The 16,066-nt window shown below is 38.7% G+C and overlaps 2 protein-coding genes across 3 annotated transcripts in view; one reads left to right on the top strand and one right to left on the bottom strand.

Moving 5' to 3' along the window:
* The window catches only part of LOC130077698 (sodium- and chloride-dependent GABA transporter 2-like), a 78,812-nt gene that overhangs the window by 54,324 nt on the left and 8,422 nt on the right, over positions 1–16,066 (bottom strand). The window contains exons 3-11 of one of the 2 annotated variants that reach the window (XM_056243015.1): positions 14,536–14,676; positions 14,332–14,419; positions 14,076–14,208; positions 13,708–13,842; positions 13,354–13,457; positions 12,968–13,092; positions 12,772–12,884; positions 12,463–12,600; positions 12,231–12,333 (exon numbers count right to left, since the gene is read on the bottom strand). In XM_056243015.1, coding sequence (XP_056098990.1) covers positions 12,231–12,333; positions 12,463–12,600; positions 12,772–12,884; positions 12,968–13,092; positions 13,354–13,457; positions 13,708–13,842; positions 14,076–14,208; positions 14,332–14,419; positions 14,536–14,676 — 1,080 coding nt within the window. The remainder of the gene's footprint in view (positions 1–12,230; positions 12,334–12,462; positions 12,601–12,771; positions 12,885–12,967; positions 13,093–13,353; positions 13,458–13,707; positions 13,843–14,075; positions 14,209–14,331; positions 14,420–14,535; positions 14,677–16,066) is intronic. The other variant, XM_056243023.1, reaches the window with a different exon arrangement.
* Positions 6,458–7,271, top strand: LOC130077715 (sodium- and chloride-dependent GABA transporter 2-like). Its single transcript, XM_056243042.1, has 3 exons — positions 6,458–6,664; positions 6,814–6,984; positions 7,140–7,271. The coding sequence occupies exons 1-3, from the start codon at positions 6,575–6,577 to the stop codon at positions 7,260–7,262; spliced, it is 384 nt and encodes a 127-aa protein (XP_056099017.1). The 5' UTR covers positions 6,458–6,574; the 3' UTR covers positions 7,263–7,271.

Raw genomic sequence — 16,066 nt, 5'->3', positions numbered from 1 at the left:
CAATCTAAACCGAAATATCAACTTACATTAACCAGGAGAAACAACCCTAAAACCCTGAAAGAAAGAAAGAAAGAAAGAAAGAAAGAAAGAAAGAAAGAAAGAAAGAAAGAAAGGGAAAAAATCAACAACATTGAAAATAAAAATCTTCTGTATTAATTTCTTTGTGTTATATTGTTTCAATATAAATGTAAACTTTTCTTACATTATAATTGTCTTGTCTGAGTGTTCACTCCCGGACGAACTTAAATCTTTTGAGCCCACTGGTCTGTTAGTAAAGTTTGAGTGAAGTAGTTATCACGTGTCGCGGGTAACATATGATTTTTGTAACATGCAGACATTTATATGTAATGGTGCATAATTTCCTTATTCCCGTCTTGTATTTCTGTTTTAGAAGCAAAAGATGGATGCTAAATCATTTTATGGTTCAAGGCCACGGAATTTTCTGGCCCTTGTACCAGAAGATCCTCAAGACTCTGAGGCTTATCTGAGTGATGATGATGATGATGACATAATAGGGGATCCTGATTATCTGCCCAAACAAGCAGAAATGATTAGGGATCTTTCCACTGAATCGGATGAGGAGGAGATGCCCTCAACAAGCACATCTGCTAAGAGGAAGATAAAAGGGAAAAAAAAACTAAAAACAGCCATGGAAGAGCTGGATGTGGCTCCTATGTCACCCCCAGTCACAAAGAAGAAGAAAATGGCTGAAAAGAAAGATAAAGAAGCCAGGAGAATCTGGAAGCATGTAGATATTGAGGAAATCCAGGTTCCTGATTCAAGTTTTGCACCCCCTGATACTGTCAAGACACCCTTCCAGTACTTCAAAAGGCTCTTCACTGATGAGATGATTCAACATATTGCTCATCAAACTAATCTCTACACTCTGCCCAGGAGTTGGGGGATCCGATCAAGACTAACCCTGGTGAGATTGAAGATTTCCTTGCTATGCTACTTTTGATGGGTGTTTTCGACTTCCCAGCCATGGAGGACTACTGGCACCCCGCATCACGCTTCAACGTGATTGCTGATATCATGTCGCAAAGGAGATTCAAGCAGTTACGTCGCTACATTCACTTCAATGATAATCAGCAGTGTGATGGGAGCCCTGACCGATTTTACAAAATCCGACCCCTTTTTGAGATGCTTCGTAAGCATTGTCTCCTCATCCCATCCACCTACAAGCACAGTGTGGATGAAGTCATGGTGTCTTATAAAGGCACAAGGGCTGGCAATACCCGCCAATACATTGCCAATAAACCTGACAAGTGGGGCTTTAAAGTGTTCTGTCGTGCCAGTTCATCTGGCATCATCCATGACCTACTGCTCTATCAAGGGCCGTCCATATTCTTCAATGTTGTCTAAGTGAGGTGTTCACATTCAATGTCTAAGTGAGGAAGAGCAGGAGCTACTTCTAGGGAGCAAAGTGGTGACAACATTATGCAAAACCATAACACAGCCACGGCTTTCAGTTGTCTTCTTTGACAATTACTTCACTAGTTTCGACCTAATCCTGAGCCTGCACGCAAATCTGGGCATCAAGTGCATCGGCACAGCCCAATCAAACCGCATCGGTGGAGCTCACCTGATAGAAGACAGAGCTGATGGAGAGAGGACGTGGAGCTCTTGACTATAAGTCTGCTGAAGGAGTACTCGCAGTCAAATGGTATGACAATAAATGTGTTACCCTCCTGAGCAATGCCTGTGGGATCATGCCCCTTACAAGTGTCCAACGGTTGAGCAAAGACGAGATAATGAAGATTGCTGTCCCATGCCCTTCACTCATTGCTCCTACAATCAGCATATGGGTGGCATTGATCTTTCTGACATGCTGATTCACCAGTACAAGACCCCTGCCAAGTCACGACGCTGGTACTTCCCCCTGTTTGGATACTTCCTTGACCAATGCCTGGGGTGTCTACAAGAGAGACTGTGGCCTACTGAAGGAAAAACCAAAGCCTCTCAAAAGATTTTGCCTGGCTGTGGCTCACAGTTTGAAACAAGTCAACAAGGCAGCACCCAGAGTTGGCAGACCATCATCTGCCTCTCCACCACAAATGTCCTGTGAGAAGAAGCACCTCCCCCCAAGACCCCCCCAACCACAACCAGATATACGCTACGACAACTATGGACATTTGCCACTTCATACTGACAACCGGGGGCGGTGCTGCCTCTGCCCAAAGGGTGTGTCAAGATGGAAATGTGGGAAGTGCAATGTTTTCCTGTGCTTGATCGGAGAGGGAATGCTTCGCAGCATACCATCGAAAATAACGTGGCCAAGGTTCCCATAGGTCCTTATTTTGTTTGTGCATTTTATTTGAAAGATTTGTTTAGTTTTTGAGTTCATTCAATGCAAGAACAAAAGTTATTTGGAGATTATACACAGCAGAGTTGAGAAGTTGGAGAGGGCCCCATATGTTTTTGACAATACAATTGTCGTTGAAATTGTTGGAATTTTATGCAGAAAATGGGAGCGAAGTTCTTTTGTTGAAATAAAATTTACTTGACATGAATTGTTTCCTGGTATTTTTACATTTTCAACTTTGTTTTTGTCTTTGTAGGTATTAAATGATAAGTTAAATGCTATTATACATTTATAATTATGTAATATGTACTTTTACCTTTAAGCAGCATCTCAACCATTTGGTAGAGGCCTATATTTTAAAAACTGGGGGGTATATATTTATTTATTTTTATTAATTGTGTTATTAGAGCCCCAATAACTTAAAAAATGCAAACAAGTAATTTTTACATTGTTTTTTTCTTGGAGTGAACTGAATAATCCAGCAAACTCACTCTCCCAACAAAGGTCAATGAAACTTTACGTGTGCCAGTTTCAAACTTAATGTGTTACAGGACACATTAAGACTGATAAGAATTTTACGACCCCAAAAGGAATTTGCAGGGAATTGTGACCCATACTTAATTCTTGCCTAGAAGGAGAAATAAACCCTGTTAATCCTATATATATACATATATATATATATATCCTATATATAACCACGTGAGAAATGTATAAACACGTATCTAATTTTCCCATCTCATGATTATCCTTTTATGTGGTTTGGCCTTTGTCTTCATTTTCTCTTTTAAACTATTTTGGATTAATGTTTCAGACTTGCATACTATGGTTAACCTAAATCATATATGAAGCATGTTTAATCTCTATAAACTCCAATCTTCGTCCCCCATTTGTTAATTTACATTACATTTTTCTAAATTTGTGATGCATTAGTATTATAAGAATCTTGAAGATTCTTTTTCTTAAACACACAATCAAAGTATATATTCAAATGCCCTGCTAGAACACAATGGGTCGTAAAATCTCCCTCCAAAGGGAAAACTTATTATTGGCTCACACACCTCCAGAGGGTGTGACATCTTCACGCTTTAAAAATCACTGATCACAAGATCATGTCTCTTAGTTCCTTTCTGAAATCCTGATGGGAAGATGATGCTGAACTAGAAGTCTTCTAAGGACCCCCAAGCTTGTGCCAGGCTGCGGCCTTGTCTTTCCATTCACCAAAGATCCTCTGACTCCCACTGGTTCTCTCTCATCAAGACAACATCAGCGAAGATCAACTGGGACCTCAACAAATTGCATCAGGACAGTTTAATTAAAATGGGCGAGACATGCAAGTATCAAACTTAGTCTCATTATATGATACATTAAGTATCCTTACCCCTTTTAAAGAAGGGCGTGTTAGAACTAAACTGATAGTTTGCTCAAGGCTGTTGATCTGCGCAATTTCAAACAATCTGGCGGTGGTGAAGGGGTGAGTAGCAATGCTGAGATCTGGATGAATGTGGAGCTCAGCTCCTGATGAGCACAGTGGAGGGACCCCTGGGAGCGGAATGGGATGAGGACTGGAGGTGAATGGGGTGGAAGAGGGCCACATTGATTTGCCTGAAATGACAACAGACAGCAGCAGAGAAAGGAACAGCTTTAAACTTTAACAACTATGACACGATTGGCTCAAGAGGATTGAGACGAAAATACGATTGGTTGAAGTAGTAAAACGCCCACAGTCAGCTGATGAGTTTGGAGTGGAAGAGAGCGAGAGAGCGGCAGAGAGAATGTAATAGAGGTGATGTAATGAGTATGAAGATGGTCAGTCTTACTTGTTGAACTTCATATTCGAGCTTCACAATTGTCAAACAAGCCATAAGGCTGTATTTCTGAACAGTGGGCTGTGAGGACAAAAGAACATGAAATCAAGTGATGTCAACTTTAATAAACTAACATATAGTGCAATGTATAATAATGAAATATTAAAACATGTTTCCGAAGAACATCTGAAAAGGAGATTGGGTTGGATTAAGTACATTTCTATTTAAGCCAACTTGAGAATAAACTCCATGTGTCGCATTTATTGGAGATTTTCCAAGTACCTTTTCACCACTACAGAAAGATGAGATATGACTTCAAATTGAGCATAGACACAATGTAATAAATAAGCAGAAACCAATGTTCCCTCTAAGCTTCGCGCGTGCAGAAAAGAATAAAATGCCACGCAGAGGACTGACGCGAAATGTGTGGGGAAATCCATTTGATTGTAGTTTAAGTGAGAAATAATTTCAGTGCTCTGGTCAGCCGCTATAGAGTGAAAACTGGTGAATGCAGTTTACAGGTTTCATAGAAAGAGAACAATGTGAGCGCGTGTGATTGGCAGTGAGTCGTGTGTGAGGACCAAATAGCTCAACACGAGAGGTAACGAGAAACGCAAAGACATGTGAAATAAAATCACATCATCATGTTTTAAAGAAGAGTGGTTTGATTAAAGTGGTGGAAATAACGCTTGATGGACACAGAACGGTAAAAATTACACACCCACCCGCGTAAAACTCAAAATACATCATTAGTTTAAATAGATGTTTTTGTGTGTGTGGGGGGGGAGTTTCAGGGATGGTTAGATTATAAAAGAGTTTACATTCACTTTTCTTGAAAATATTTAGCTATTAGATCTATTTAAATGCTTCAGTTTGTTTTCATATTATAATAATATAATATGTAAACAAATTGAAGCATTTAAACTGATATATTATATCACTTCAAATACTTCAATTCGTTTTTTTATATTATATTATATTATATTTGGCCTATATTGTATTATATTATAAGCCTAAATAAAGAATCTCACAAGGGTATTGTTTAGGGCTCCTTGCCATTAAAAAGTTTGAAACCTGCTAAAGAAAATATTGGAAATTCATAAGCAATAAACAATCATTTAACTTTGATGGTTTAATGCTTCCTGTACACAATTAATTGACTGTACAAAAACACTTTATGGTTTTCCCAAACCATCTCAGTGTAACAGCTTACTTTTCTTTCATACTATATTCTATTATTGTAAAGAATTGAACTGTCCTGCAGAAGATTTTGTAAATTATTTTTCATAGGATTTCTTGGTAAAGACAGTAAAAAAAATATCAGGTGACCTAAAATGTGCTTCATTTAGTGACTTCTTAATTTGTTAAGAAGCTTGTTTTTCGAAAATATGATTTAATACCAATAAGTTACATCAAGGGTCAAATAAAATAGAAATGGCAAATTCAAGTTAAAAGTTACAACTGAATGTTGAAACCATTGTGTTTCTACGTATGCTGTACAGGTCAGGTATAAAGAATATTTTTGCTCAGGTGGAGAAAAATGTCCGCCCAATAGAAAAAAGTTTTGCTCAGCAAGAAAAAAAATTAGAGGGAACATTGGCAGAAACCCAAATGGAGTTCAAAACATACATTTTATTTATTTTTATTCATTTGAAGAGAATCCTTTTGCTGCCAGGAATGGGCCCACTCCACACCACTAAAAACAGAAGGGATATTTTTTTCTGTTACTAGTACTTGTTTGGTATGGGATGAATATAGTATCAAAATGATTAACCCTCCGGGGACCAAAAACGCACCCGTGCGTTTTGCTCTTTTTTTTCTTTTCTTTTTTTTTTAGCAAAATAAACTCAAACTGCTCTGTTAATTTTGATCTTTTATTTTCGTTTTATACATCAATCGATCCTGTTCAGTTTCTATTTTTTTCTGTATACTCACAATAAAAATAAAGTGTTTTGCTTTTTGCCAAATAAAGAAAAATGAACATGATGCGAGTTCTGCTCTCTCTCTCTGTCAGCAAACTCCAATTTGAAACGCGTTCGGAAATGATCTGTAACTCCACGAAAATTCAGTCAAACAGGCAAACATACCCACGGGCATAAAACTTGAGATCGCATCTTTTAAAATGTAAAAAAAAAAAAAAAAAAAATGTTGCTGAGGAGCATCCTATACGGAAAATCCTGTAAATGGCGATTCAAATGCCAAAGCTACTCTGAGAGTTGTCATGATTTAAATACTATTCTGAACACCGGTAACTAATAAGTGTAAAATGTTGTGATGTCTGTCAAAACTTTACCTCTAACTGTGTGAAATGAAAGAAATGTAATGAAATTTTACTATAAATCAAATACAAAAATTCATGATATCAGACAACAATGACAGTATCAGAAACAACAATAGACAACAATGACAGTATCTAAAAGCCAGTGATGCTCAATTCTTCCCTAACACCACAGGGGCTGAGAGAATGTTTGATGTAATTGAAGACATGACAAATTCACGACCGAATTACATGTTCATGCTGTGCTGGAAATACCTGACTCCTCTCGTGTCCCTTGTAAGTGCCTCTGCTGGTCTCCAAATCTCTCTGGGCATTATATAGTTTTATATTCCTGGCTAAAGCCACTTACATTCATCTGATTTATTTGTCCTTTTTCTTTTCTATTAATTCTTTACAAATTTTCTCTCTCTTCTGTCCATTTTCAGGTGTCTTTTGTCTGTTCAATGGTTAAGTACAAACCTCTCACTTTTAACCGCTGGTATGTGTACCCGGACTGGGCGTACGCACTAGGCTGGTTACTGGCCCTGTCCTCCATTCTGCTGGTGCCTGGATGGGCGCTGATCCGACTGTTTACTGAGAAAGGAAGCCTAAAACAGGTGGGATTAAACATGATCAAGAGATGAACAAGCCACTGAGATAAAATCAGAGCAGAGATGTATATCTTTAACTATTAACCAAAGCTAAACTGCATTAAAAAAACAAGAGTAAATCAACTAACAGATGTTGTTTCACTGTGTCGGTTTCTTGACAGCGTTGGCGTCACCTGTGTAGTCCTGACACAAACCTCCCTTTTATCTGTAAGCAAAAAGCTGAAATGGAAGAAAACACCTTCATCACAGAGATGCAAGACTTAGTCAAGAGTGACACAAACTAAAAGATGCTCAACTCTGTCAGGGTTCTGTCACCTCTGTTTGGTTTATATCTGGTTTGGTGACAGAGCTCTGACATTCCCGGTTTGTCATGTGTTGTTGTTTAGTCTGGTTTGTTGTGAGCACATGGCTTGTCTTGTATTCCTTGTGCCATGTGCTCTCTTGTCAATTGTCTGGCCCCTCTCATCTTGTTACCTGATTATTGATTGATTTGCCCCACCTGCCTTGTTCATTACCCTCTTATGTTTGTTTCCCTATTTAGTCTCCCTGTGTTTGCAGTCCTGTGCTGGTTCATTGTCCAAGTTTTCCATGTTCCTCGTGTTTCCTTATCCTGCCTGTTTTTCTTCACGTTTTCCCCCACGAGGGAGTTTTGTTTGTGTTTGTTTGTTTGTTTATTTACTTAATAAATATTTACCCATTGTTTCTGCACTTGAGTCCTCGCACCCTAATCCACCCATTCCATGACAAACTCTTGCTATTATTTTAATTTGTTTTTTGTAATCTTTGTAATTTGATCAGCTATTCATGTCCTTGATAACAGCACACAAGGGTGCCTGAACTGCAAAATGTGTAATTGAACAGTGTTTGTGCTTTCACGTGTCACATTTCTTTTTATTTTTCAAAATAATATCACTCCAAAAATATCTTTCTTTGATAGCTTAACTTTTTATAATAAAACATAAAAATATTGTTGCGAGCATGTATGGAAATGCATATTTTTCAACTTAAAGGTGAACTAAGTAACTTTTTTACCTTAACCGAACAGCTTTGGAGTCATTGTAATGTTTATATTACTGATTTCGTGTTGAATGGTGGTCGTCTCGCACCCCCCTGGTGCCTGTGAGCCGCAAAATCACACTTGCAACTTTGGGCCGGCGAGCCGCCGGCCTCAGTGTTAGGAAGTATCGTGTGATATCAGGTCTCGCGAGGTAACGAATTGCTTTACGGCAAAAAACAGATCTGATAAAATTCTGATAAAATGAGCATCAAACAGAAATAACCCGGCGCCGTATACATGTGGTGTTCAAGACGCAGGGCGCGCGCAGCTCTTAAAGGGGCCACACCTTATTTCCACTCGTTACAGCGTCCATCCTACTGAACAGGTACCGGTGTACAGGGGGAGGGGATCCGGCCGTGAGTGCAGAGCCATCTCTGCGTGAGTGCTATTCACGACAGTACAAGTACTCCACAGCGACTCTAGGGGTCGCTGTTTGACAAAAACGGAATTCTTACTTAGTTCTGCTTTAACTTGAATTCTGTGTGCTCAAGACAGTATTTGTCAAGTCAAGTCACCTTTATTTATATAGCACTTTAACTCTCTTTCAGGTTAAGCTTTCTGCGGCTGCGCAACTGGGTTATAGGTTGCCAGGTTGAGATGACAAATCGGTTGAAATTGTATATGGTGTGTGGATTGTGTGAATATAATGCATTTAATACAAGATCTGGCAACGGGTCAACATTAGACAAACATATTGGTCCGATTATTCATAAAGGAGTTTGGGCCATGCAAATTACGGGAGTTCCCGGGAGAAATAACAAATCGGGAGGGGTCCGGGAGATAGGGCTAAAAAACGGGAGTGTTGACAGGTATGGTCAGAAGTCAGATTGGATCGGAACATTCACAATATTTATCCAGTTCCATCTGGTTGGAGGTCGGAGCCATCACGCCGGTATGGAGATGAGTTTGTTGAGGTGTCCATTTTTTTTAAGGTTTCTGTGAAAAATTATACGCCGGTTTCGGTGGTGAATTTTGTTAGTTTTGAGGTGCACGTATTTAAAGTGGACTTGACTAGGTATAACATTTACCCCTTTTCCACCAAAAACGAACTGGTTCGGAACTGGTGCTGGTTCAAAGTTGGTTCGGAGTTGGTTCAACTTGCGAACCTTCTCAGAACCTGTTTGTTTTTCCACTGACTAGAGCGCCCAGCGAACGACGTCGTTACGTCACTGTGTACGTCGCCATACATCTTAGCTAGAAACGCTTGCAAGTACAACATTACTTTGGGATTATCTCTAACTCGTGAACCAAGAAGGCTTTAAAAACAATTGAAATATGTAAGTCTTTTAATCTTTTCCTTTGATATGTCATCTTTTCTGATTAGTTATGTACTCCTGTCTTGTGTCTTTTTTTCTTTCCATTTATTTGTTCTATATTGTGACTGTTTTCTCCTTTGCTTGCATAACGTTTTCAATAAAAAAAAAAAAAAAAAAATAGAAACGCTTGCGCCAACTTCAAGCATAACAATTACAATGGCGGACTACATCGTGTTTCTGCAAATATTTCTCCTGGCTTTGCGATCCTATTATGTCAGAAAATATGTTATCTAAACCCGCCCCCAGCCCCCGAGGTAAGTATGACGTGGTAAAAGAACGGTTCTAGTCCAGCAAAGAGTTGGTGCCGCTTTGGAACCAGTTTTCCTGGCCGAGAACCGGTTCTTTGGCTGTCGAAACACAAAGAACTGGTTCGCACGCAGGCACCGGCTCCGAACCGGCTCTCAAAATGCGTTGGTGGAAAAGGGGTAATTGTGATAGTGGCTGACTTTGAACCGATCTAACTTAACGGTTCCCGACTACGCCACCTGGTGCCTCTCCCACCAAGATATATTGTACACCTTAAGGTTAAATGCATCAATCTGGTGCACTTTGAGAGCTCAAAATTAGGAGCTTCAACCCGGTTCAACCCATGAACTGTGCACATTGAACACAGAAAAAGCATTGACTTGTACCTGGGCATTAAAGAGGGCTCAAACATCCTTTTAGTTATGATATAGAGTCTCAGTCTACATTACATTATCTCTGGTGTTTTAGGATGCCAAACAATTAGTATAATAATATAATAATAATGATTTATATAATTATTCCTATGACATAAATCCATAATCCATATAGCCTATAAATGTACTGTATAAATGACAATGAATATTTCAGTATATTTTACATTGCACTATAGTATAAGAAAATTACAATACTTTTGTCCTAATTTCTTCACTTGCAAGAAATAAAACCTTAAGCTTTTATTTTGGAGAAAACACCAGATCACCATGCTGATCGCGTGAGCAAAGTGGGCACTTTTCTTTAAATCACGCAGCACAAACAGACTGCCTATATAGGCTAGGCTACTTAATTAAAGTCTTTTGCTGTTTTATAAAGGCACAAAGCCATATCACGGTTTCAATTTTAGTTTGTTGGTAAAATATAACGCTAGAGACCTTTATGTTAGGCTATACATTTTATCTCATACGTGTTGGGAAAAGGGAGAAGAGCAAGTTTGGCAAGTCAAGCACCTCACGCCCTACCCCACTGTAGATATTTAAAGGCGGGTGTCTTTTTACCAAATTTTACCAAAAAACGTTTTACTTAGTGCAAATATATACGCTCCGTTATTGAAAATGTAAAAAAGAGAAGGATTATTGTTTCTTCCACTCATTTGGGCCCCATAATGCCCATTGGATAATCCGACCCTGGGTGCTCCCCTATTGGCACTCGCCCAATCCCGTCTATGGATAATCCGGCCCTGCTTGCATATGTTTAGCGCCATTTACCGCACTGTGGAGAATATTATTATGTATAGAAGATACTGAGGTGAATCTTTATGTTGACTGTATTCAGACATATGCTGATATATTTATTTGTTTATTTCAGACTAAACCACATTTTACCACCTCTGTTTGGGCTAATGGCTGTATAATGCTGGACATGTATATTGAAACATCCTGAAGAGATAAACAGTTAAACAATATTGTGTCTCCTGTCACACTTCTTGCCGGAGTTCCATAGTGCACTAGCCTTCCACCTAACTTAAAAAAATAGTGTCCGTTACAACTGCCATCTGTGTTTTAATCTTTCTTCTGAATCCGATCTGGATGAAGTTTTTGACAAAAATGTGATTATCTCAGCTTTTTGCTCAGCGGCGCTGGCGCCACAATAAGGTCTAAACAACTTTCTTTAATGTGCTATTTGAAAAAAGCAAGAGTTGAGGAAGAAGACACGCTACTGCCTTCCTCTACCGAGTCCACCCAGCCCAGTTCTTCAGACTCATTAACCCACAAGAAGGCTTGTCAGGTGCTGGTGGCGGCCGCTTCTTGCTCCCTCTCTCACGGTCAGCCTGACGCGGGTTTACCCGCCGATCTAACTGCGATATTTTTATTTTAGCTTACTTTATTTTCGGGTGAACTGTCTTTGCACTGTTGACTAGCCTGAATAAAATAGACAGGTTATTGTCTATACTGGTTTGTCCAGCCTTTATTGAGCTCTGTTGGTTGAACATGATGATTTGCCGAATATTGCGAAATAAAGGTGTAACTGTTTTTGCAGTTTGTCAATTAATTTTTCTATCTAAGGTTTAATTATTATTTAAGTCAGTTTTTTTCTAGGAAAAACTATAGGCCCACTCACATTTTCACTGGCCCGCCCAAAATACAATTTCTGCCTACGCCACTGTTCTGGGGGCCATGGAAGTTTTTTGAAAATGATCAAAAATGCTGGCGGTGGCTGTCAACTTAAAAAAAAACGCTGGTGGGGAAAGAGTTAATAATATGGCAATGTTTATGTATTTGGAATTGGCGGACTAGATCTGCTACACATGCTGCAGAAGTACAAGTACTTGCTACAGTAATTAGATATAGGCTACATACACGTTGTTGTGAGCATGTAAGCTGCCTCATGAATAGTCATACATAAACCCCATAGTAGTTCTAGGCAGGTGGAGCTGGGGGAGGTAGAGGGTTTCAGATGAACTCCGATAATGCACTGAAGGACCAACTTACAGCAAATACTGAACCAGACTATTTAAATGTTGAGCAAGCAATTTGATTAGCAGCAGAATCAGCAGAGGCCAATCAGCTTGTGCCCTCTGGTAATGGTGAGACAGCTTGCAGATTGCATGTAAAGGACTATCAGCTTGCACAATTTAGAGTTTCATGACTGAACAAGAACAGTTGAACAACTGAACAAACAGCTTTTGTGCAACTCACCAAAAACCCAACCCATGGCCAAAGATTCAAAAACACAGAGGAAAAGAAGACATGCTCCACTGCAGGCATAGTAGTCGAACAACTGGAATACATACATCCCCCCCTGTAGGTCACAATGCAAAATTACAACTCAATTGCCTACTATTTTCAAAAGTAGTAGCTTGTAACCGTATACAGCATACAATGTTAAAGGTTTGAAAGTATGTATGTAGCAAGTTATACAAACACAAACCTCTGTAACCATGACAAGTTGGCAGAAGAAGCAAAAAACACAGAAAAGCAGAAGAAATATTTCTCGACGTCCAGCTTTGCGCAGTACCATGGGGTACAGGTCCATCACTGATGTCATGAAAACTTCCATCGCAACAAACTTTGGGGGATGCAGAACGAAAGTGCATCAGAAGATGTTCTGTATATTACATCTGTATACATAAACATAGCTTCCCAACTTAGAAAGGCTTTAACTTATCAGTATACTCATCAAACATGGGTCATGATTAAGGTTTTACACCTCTGTGTGCAGTTTTGAATTTCACCTCACCTGTGTATCTAGTCCCAGCAAAATAATCATGATGAAGAAACAAACAGACCACAACTGCGGGAAAGGCATCATAGCTACTGCCTGTGGATAAGCTATGAAAGCTAATCCTGGACCTGAAAGAAAGACAGAGATAGAATGTTTTCCTGAGTATTTAGTGTTCTAAAGCTTTACAAAATTTCAAAGAATGTTGCAGTACCTGATTCTGCCACCTCCTCAATGGGGACACCCTGCTTTTGAGCCATGAAGCCCAGAACTGAGAAGACAGCAAAGCCAGCTACAACACTGGTGCCACTGTTCAGAAGGCAAAGCCATAAGCTGTCCCTAGGGAAAACATAGATTATACGTGTGAAAATCAATAATTATGTTTTGTAGAAGAGAGAAGATGGGGCCAAACGAACCCTGAGGTCCATCACTGATAAGTTAATGCAACTTAGACACACCATACCTTTCAAGATACAATGAAGTAAGAATACTTTTGAAGTACTTAAACAAAGGTAGCAGTATACATGCAGTATAGTTCAAGAGAATCTTGAAGAAAAAGAAAGATACTGAAAAAATATCATATTATCGAACCGAACTAACCTGTAGCAGTTATTGTTATATTTATTGTAGCTGCCTAATACAGTAAGAGAGGCAGTACCCAAAGCATATGAGAAAAAGATCTGAGCTCCTGCTTCCATCCAAACCTAAATGCACAACATAATAGGAGTAAGGACTTGAAAAGGGGCCCAAGAATTGTAATATTAATGCTAATTTGATACTTTGCTTTGATTTTGCTACTTATAACAAGAAAATAACATATACTTCTTACTGGTTGTGAATGTAATTAAATAGACTATGTAAAAAACATTTCGTTATACAGTAATATCAACTGATATAGTCTATGTGTAAGGGTTATTAAGCCTGATTCCAGGAAAGGGCACATGGTGGGGTTACCTGTGGGTCAGCGAGACGGGCCGGTTCAGGGTACAGGTAAAACACAACCCCCTGCAGAGCTCCAGGAAGAGTCAACCCACGAATCAGCAACACCAGTAGCATCACGTAAGGGAATGTGGCTGTGAAATACACCACCTGAGGCACAATACAAGAAAGGTTAAAAATGCATAATAATAGTTTTACTAATTTCAATAAACAGGCAAAATACTGTACTGACATTCCATAATAATGAATGCAAAAATAATTTCTATATAAAAACTGTAAATGAAGAAGAAAATAGACAAACTTAAGAATTAAGTAAATTTTGACATTTTGTGAAATGTTTAACGTGTTAAGACAAAATTCTCTTCAATGACAGTTTTTCACACCTTGCCTGTAGATTTGACTCCTTTCCAGACACAGAAATAACATATGATCCACATTGCAATGAGACACAGAAGAATCTCCCAGTTGATTTTACCGACCTCCTCAATACCCCCAGAGAGAGTCAACACTCTGTGTCTAAAAAATTTGACAAAAGAGAGCAACTATCATGCTTTATAATTTGCTAATGTGGAATGTTCTTGCAAGATTTGATTTTATTATTATCAAATCTTATAATGTAATTTATGTTTATTTATTTACTTCCAGAACTCAGTAACTGCAGAGGTTGAATTAATCAGCGTTGTCCAGTTGAGGGTCAGATTCTTTTCAGCGAGATTTACACAATCATCTGAGACGGAGAAAGAGAAAAAAAAAAAAGAAAAAGGTTTGCAAACCCCTGGTCCAGCATATTTAGATATGATATTCAGAAGATGTTCCTTCTTGAGTGTTGTTTCAAACTATCACCTGTGTTCCAGGTGTTATCACAGCTGTCCCAAGGCAGTTGGGAGCTGAAAGAAAAGATGAGGTAGAAAAATGCCCAGGCCAGAATGATGATGTAATACATGCAGCTGTACAGCACTATCAGCTGTCCCGCATAGCCAATACCTGAAAAAAGCAAACAGAAAAACAGATCACCAGGGGCACAGTCAACACATTTCATAGGGACCATTAAATGAAGTTATTGACTCATTGAATTAAGCTATTTTTAAGTAACCAAATGAAGTAGTCTCAAAGTGATTTTATATATAAATATTTATATGTATATATGTAATAGATGTCACATTTAGAGATTGACATTAATTGAAAGCAAAGAAATTTAAATTTAGAAGAGAAAAACTATATTTTTGTAGAACACAAATATATGATTCAATAAATCTGTCACGTTTTAAGTCCAATGAAGAAGATGAGATGCAAAGGCTTGATCAAAGTGCAGCATACTTATTAAACAAAGTAAACTCAGGTAAACCGACACTAGCAAACTCAATGAAACAGCGTGCAAGGCAAAAACAATACAAGGAACAGAACAAACTGAAGGACTAATGCTTCCTTTACAAGCTATCATACATTTCTTCCTATATCTGAAGTTGTGATTCAAATTTTGACTTGAGAGGGTGTTTTTTAACTAGAAATCTTTTAACTACTTAATCAATAACCATAGTAACAAACAAAGGAAATCATAGTAAAATGAAACAAAGGAATCAGGACAAAACGATAAGCATCCTAAAAGCAGAGTGCGAATTACCCCACCATAATTTGGGGGGTACTGCTCCTTCCCTCATTTTTGAAAACACTCTTATCTGAATAATTTTATGTACCTTTATAAAAGGGCAGTTTTCCTTAATTTTATTTAATGTATGCTCTAAATTTCATTTCAAATTCTTACATTTTATTAATAGGCTACATTCAATTAAAATAATAAGACAGCCTAGCGGCCAATCAAATTAAATAATTTACATTGAAAAATTATAACTGTATTAAATGAGATTATGAGATTGTTTTAAATATTTTTTTAATAATATAAGGAATGTTGAAAAGAATGATACTTTGAAACTAAACCGCCAGTAGGAGGCGGCAGGCGGCCGTCTTAGTGAGCGATTCATTGGGCCCTATTTTAACGATCTGAAACGCAAGTGTCAAAGCGCAAAGCGCAAGTAACTTTGTGGGCGGATCCCGGCGCTGTTGCTATTTTCCCGGCGGGATAAATGCCTCTTGCGCCTGGCGCAAATCTAAAAGGGGTTGGTCTGAAGTAGCTTCATTATTCATAGGTGTGGTTTGGGCGTAACGTGAAATAAACCAATCAGAGCGTCATCTCACATTCCCTTTAAGAGCAGGCGCGCTTGTTCTAAAGCGGATTCCTATTATAACGGCGGATTTGCCAGGCGCGCGCCAGGAGCGGTTCACAGCCGAGGAGAGCAACGTTCTCGTCAGGGCCGTAAAACACAGAGAAGTGACATTGGGGATGTAGAAACCCACCCAAATTAACTTCTGTTAAACA

The sequence above is a fragment of the Rhinichthys klamathensis genome, unplaced genomic scaffold (assembly GCF_029890125.1).
Source record: "Rhinichthys klamathensis goyatoka isolate OS25496 unplaced genomic scaffold, OSU_Roscu_1.1 h1tg000024l_1, whole genome shotgun sequence".
In the NCBI taxonomy this organism is placed as follows: domain Eukaryota; kingdom Metazoa; phylum Chordata; class Actinopteri; order Cypriniformes; family Leuciscidae; genus Rhinichthys; species Rhinichthys klamathensis.
This window is presented reverse-complemented; position numbering and strand designations above follow the sequence as displayed.

Bases quoted from the DNA above. Each gene is read 5' to 3' on its own strand.
- LOC130077715 (XM_056243042.1), top strand. From the start codon at position 6,575: ATGTTTGATGTAATTGAAGACATGACAAATTCACGACCGAATTACATG. The intron at 6,665-6,813 runs GTAAGTGCCTCT...GTCCATTTTCAG, and splicing joins TGACTCCTCTCGTGTCCCTT to GTGTCTTTTGTCTGTTCAAT. The intron at 6,985-7,139 runs GTGGGATTAAAC...GTTTCTTGACAG, and splicing joins AGAAAGGAAGCCTAAAACAG to CGTTGGCGTCACCTGTGTAG.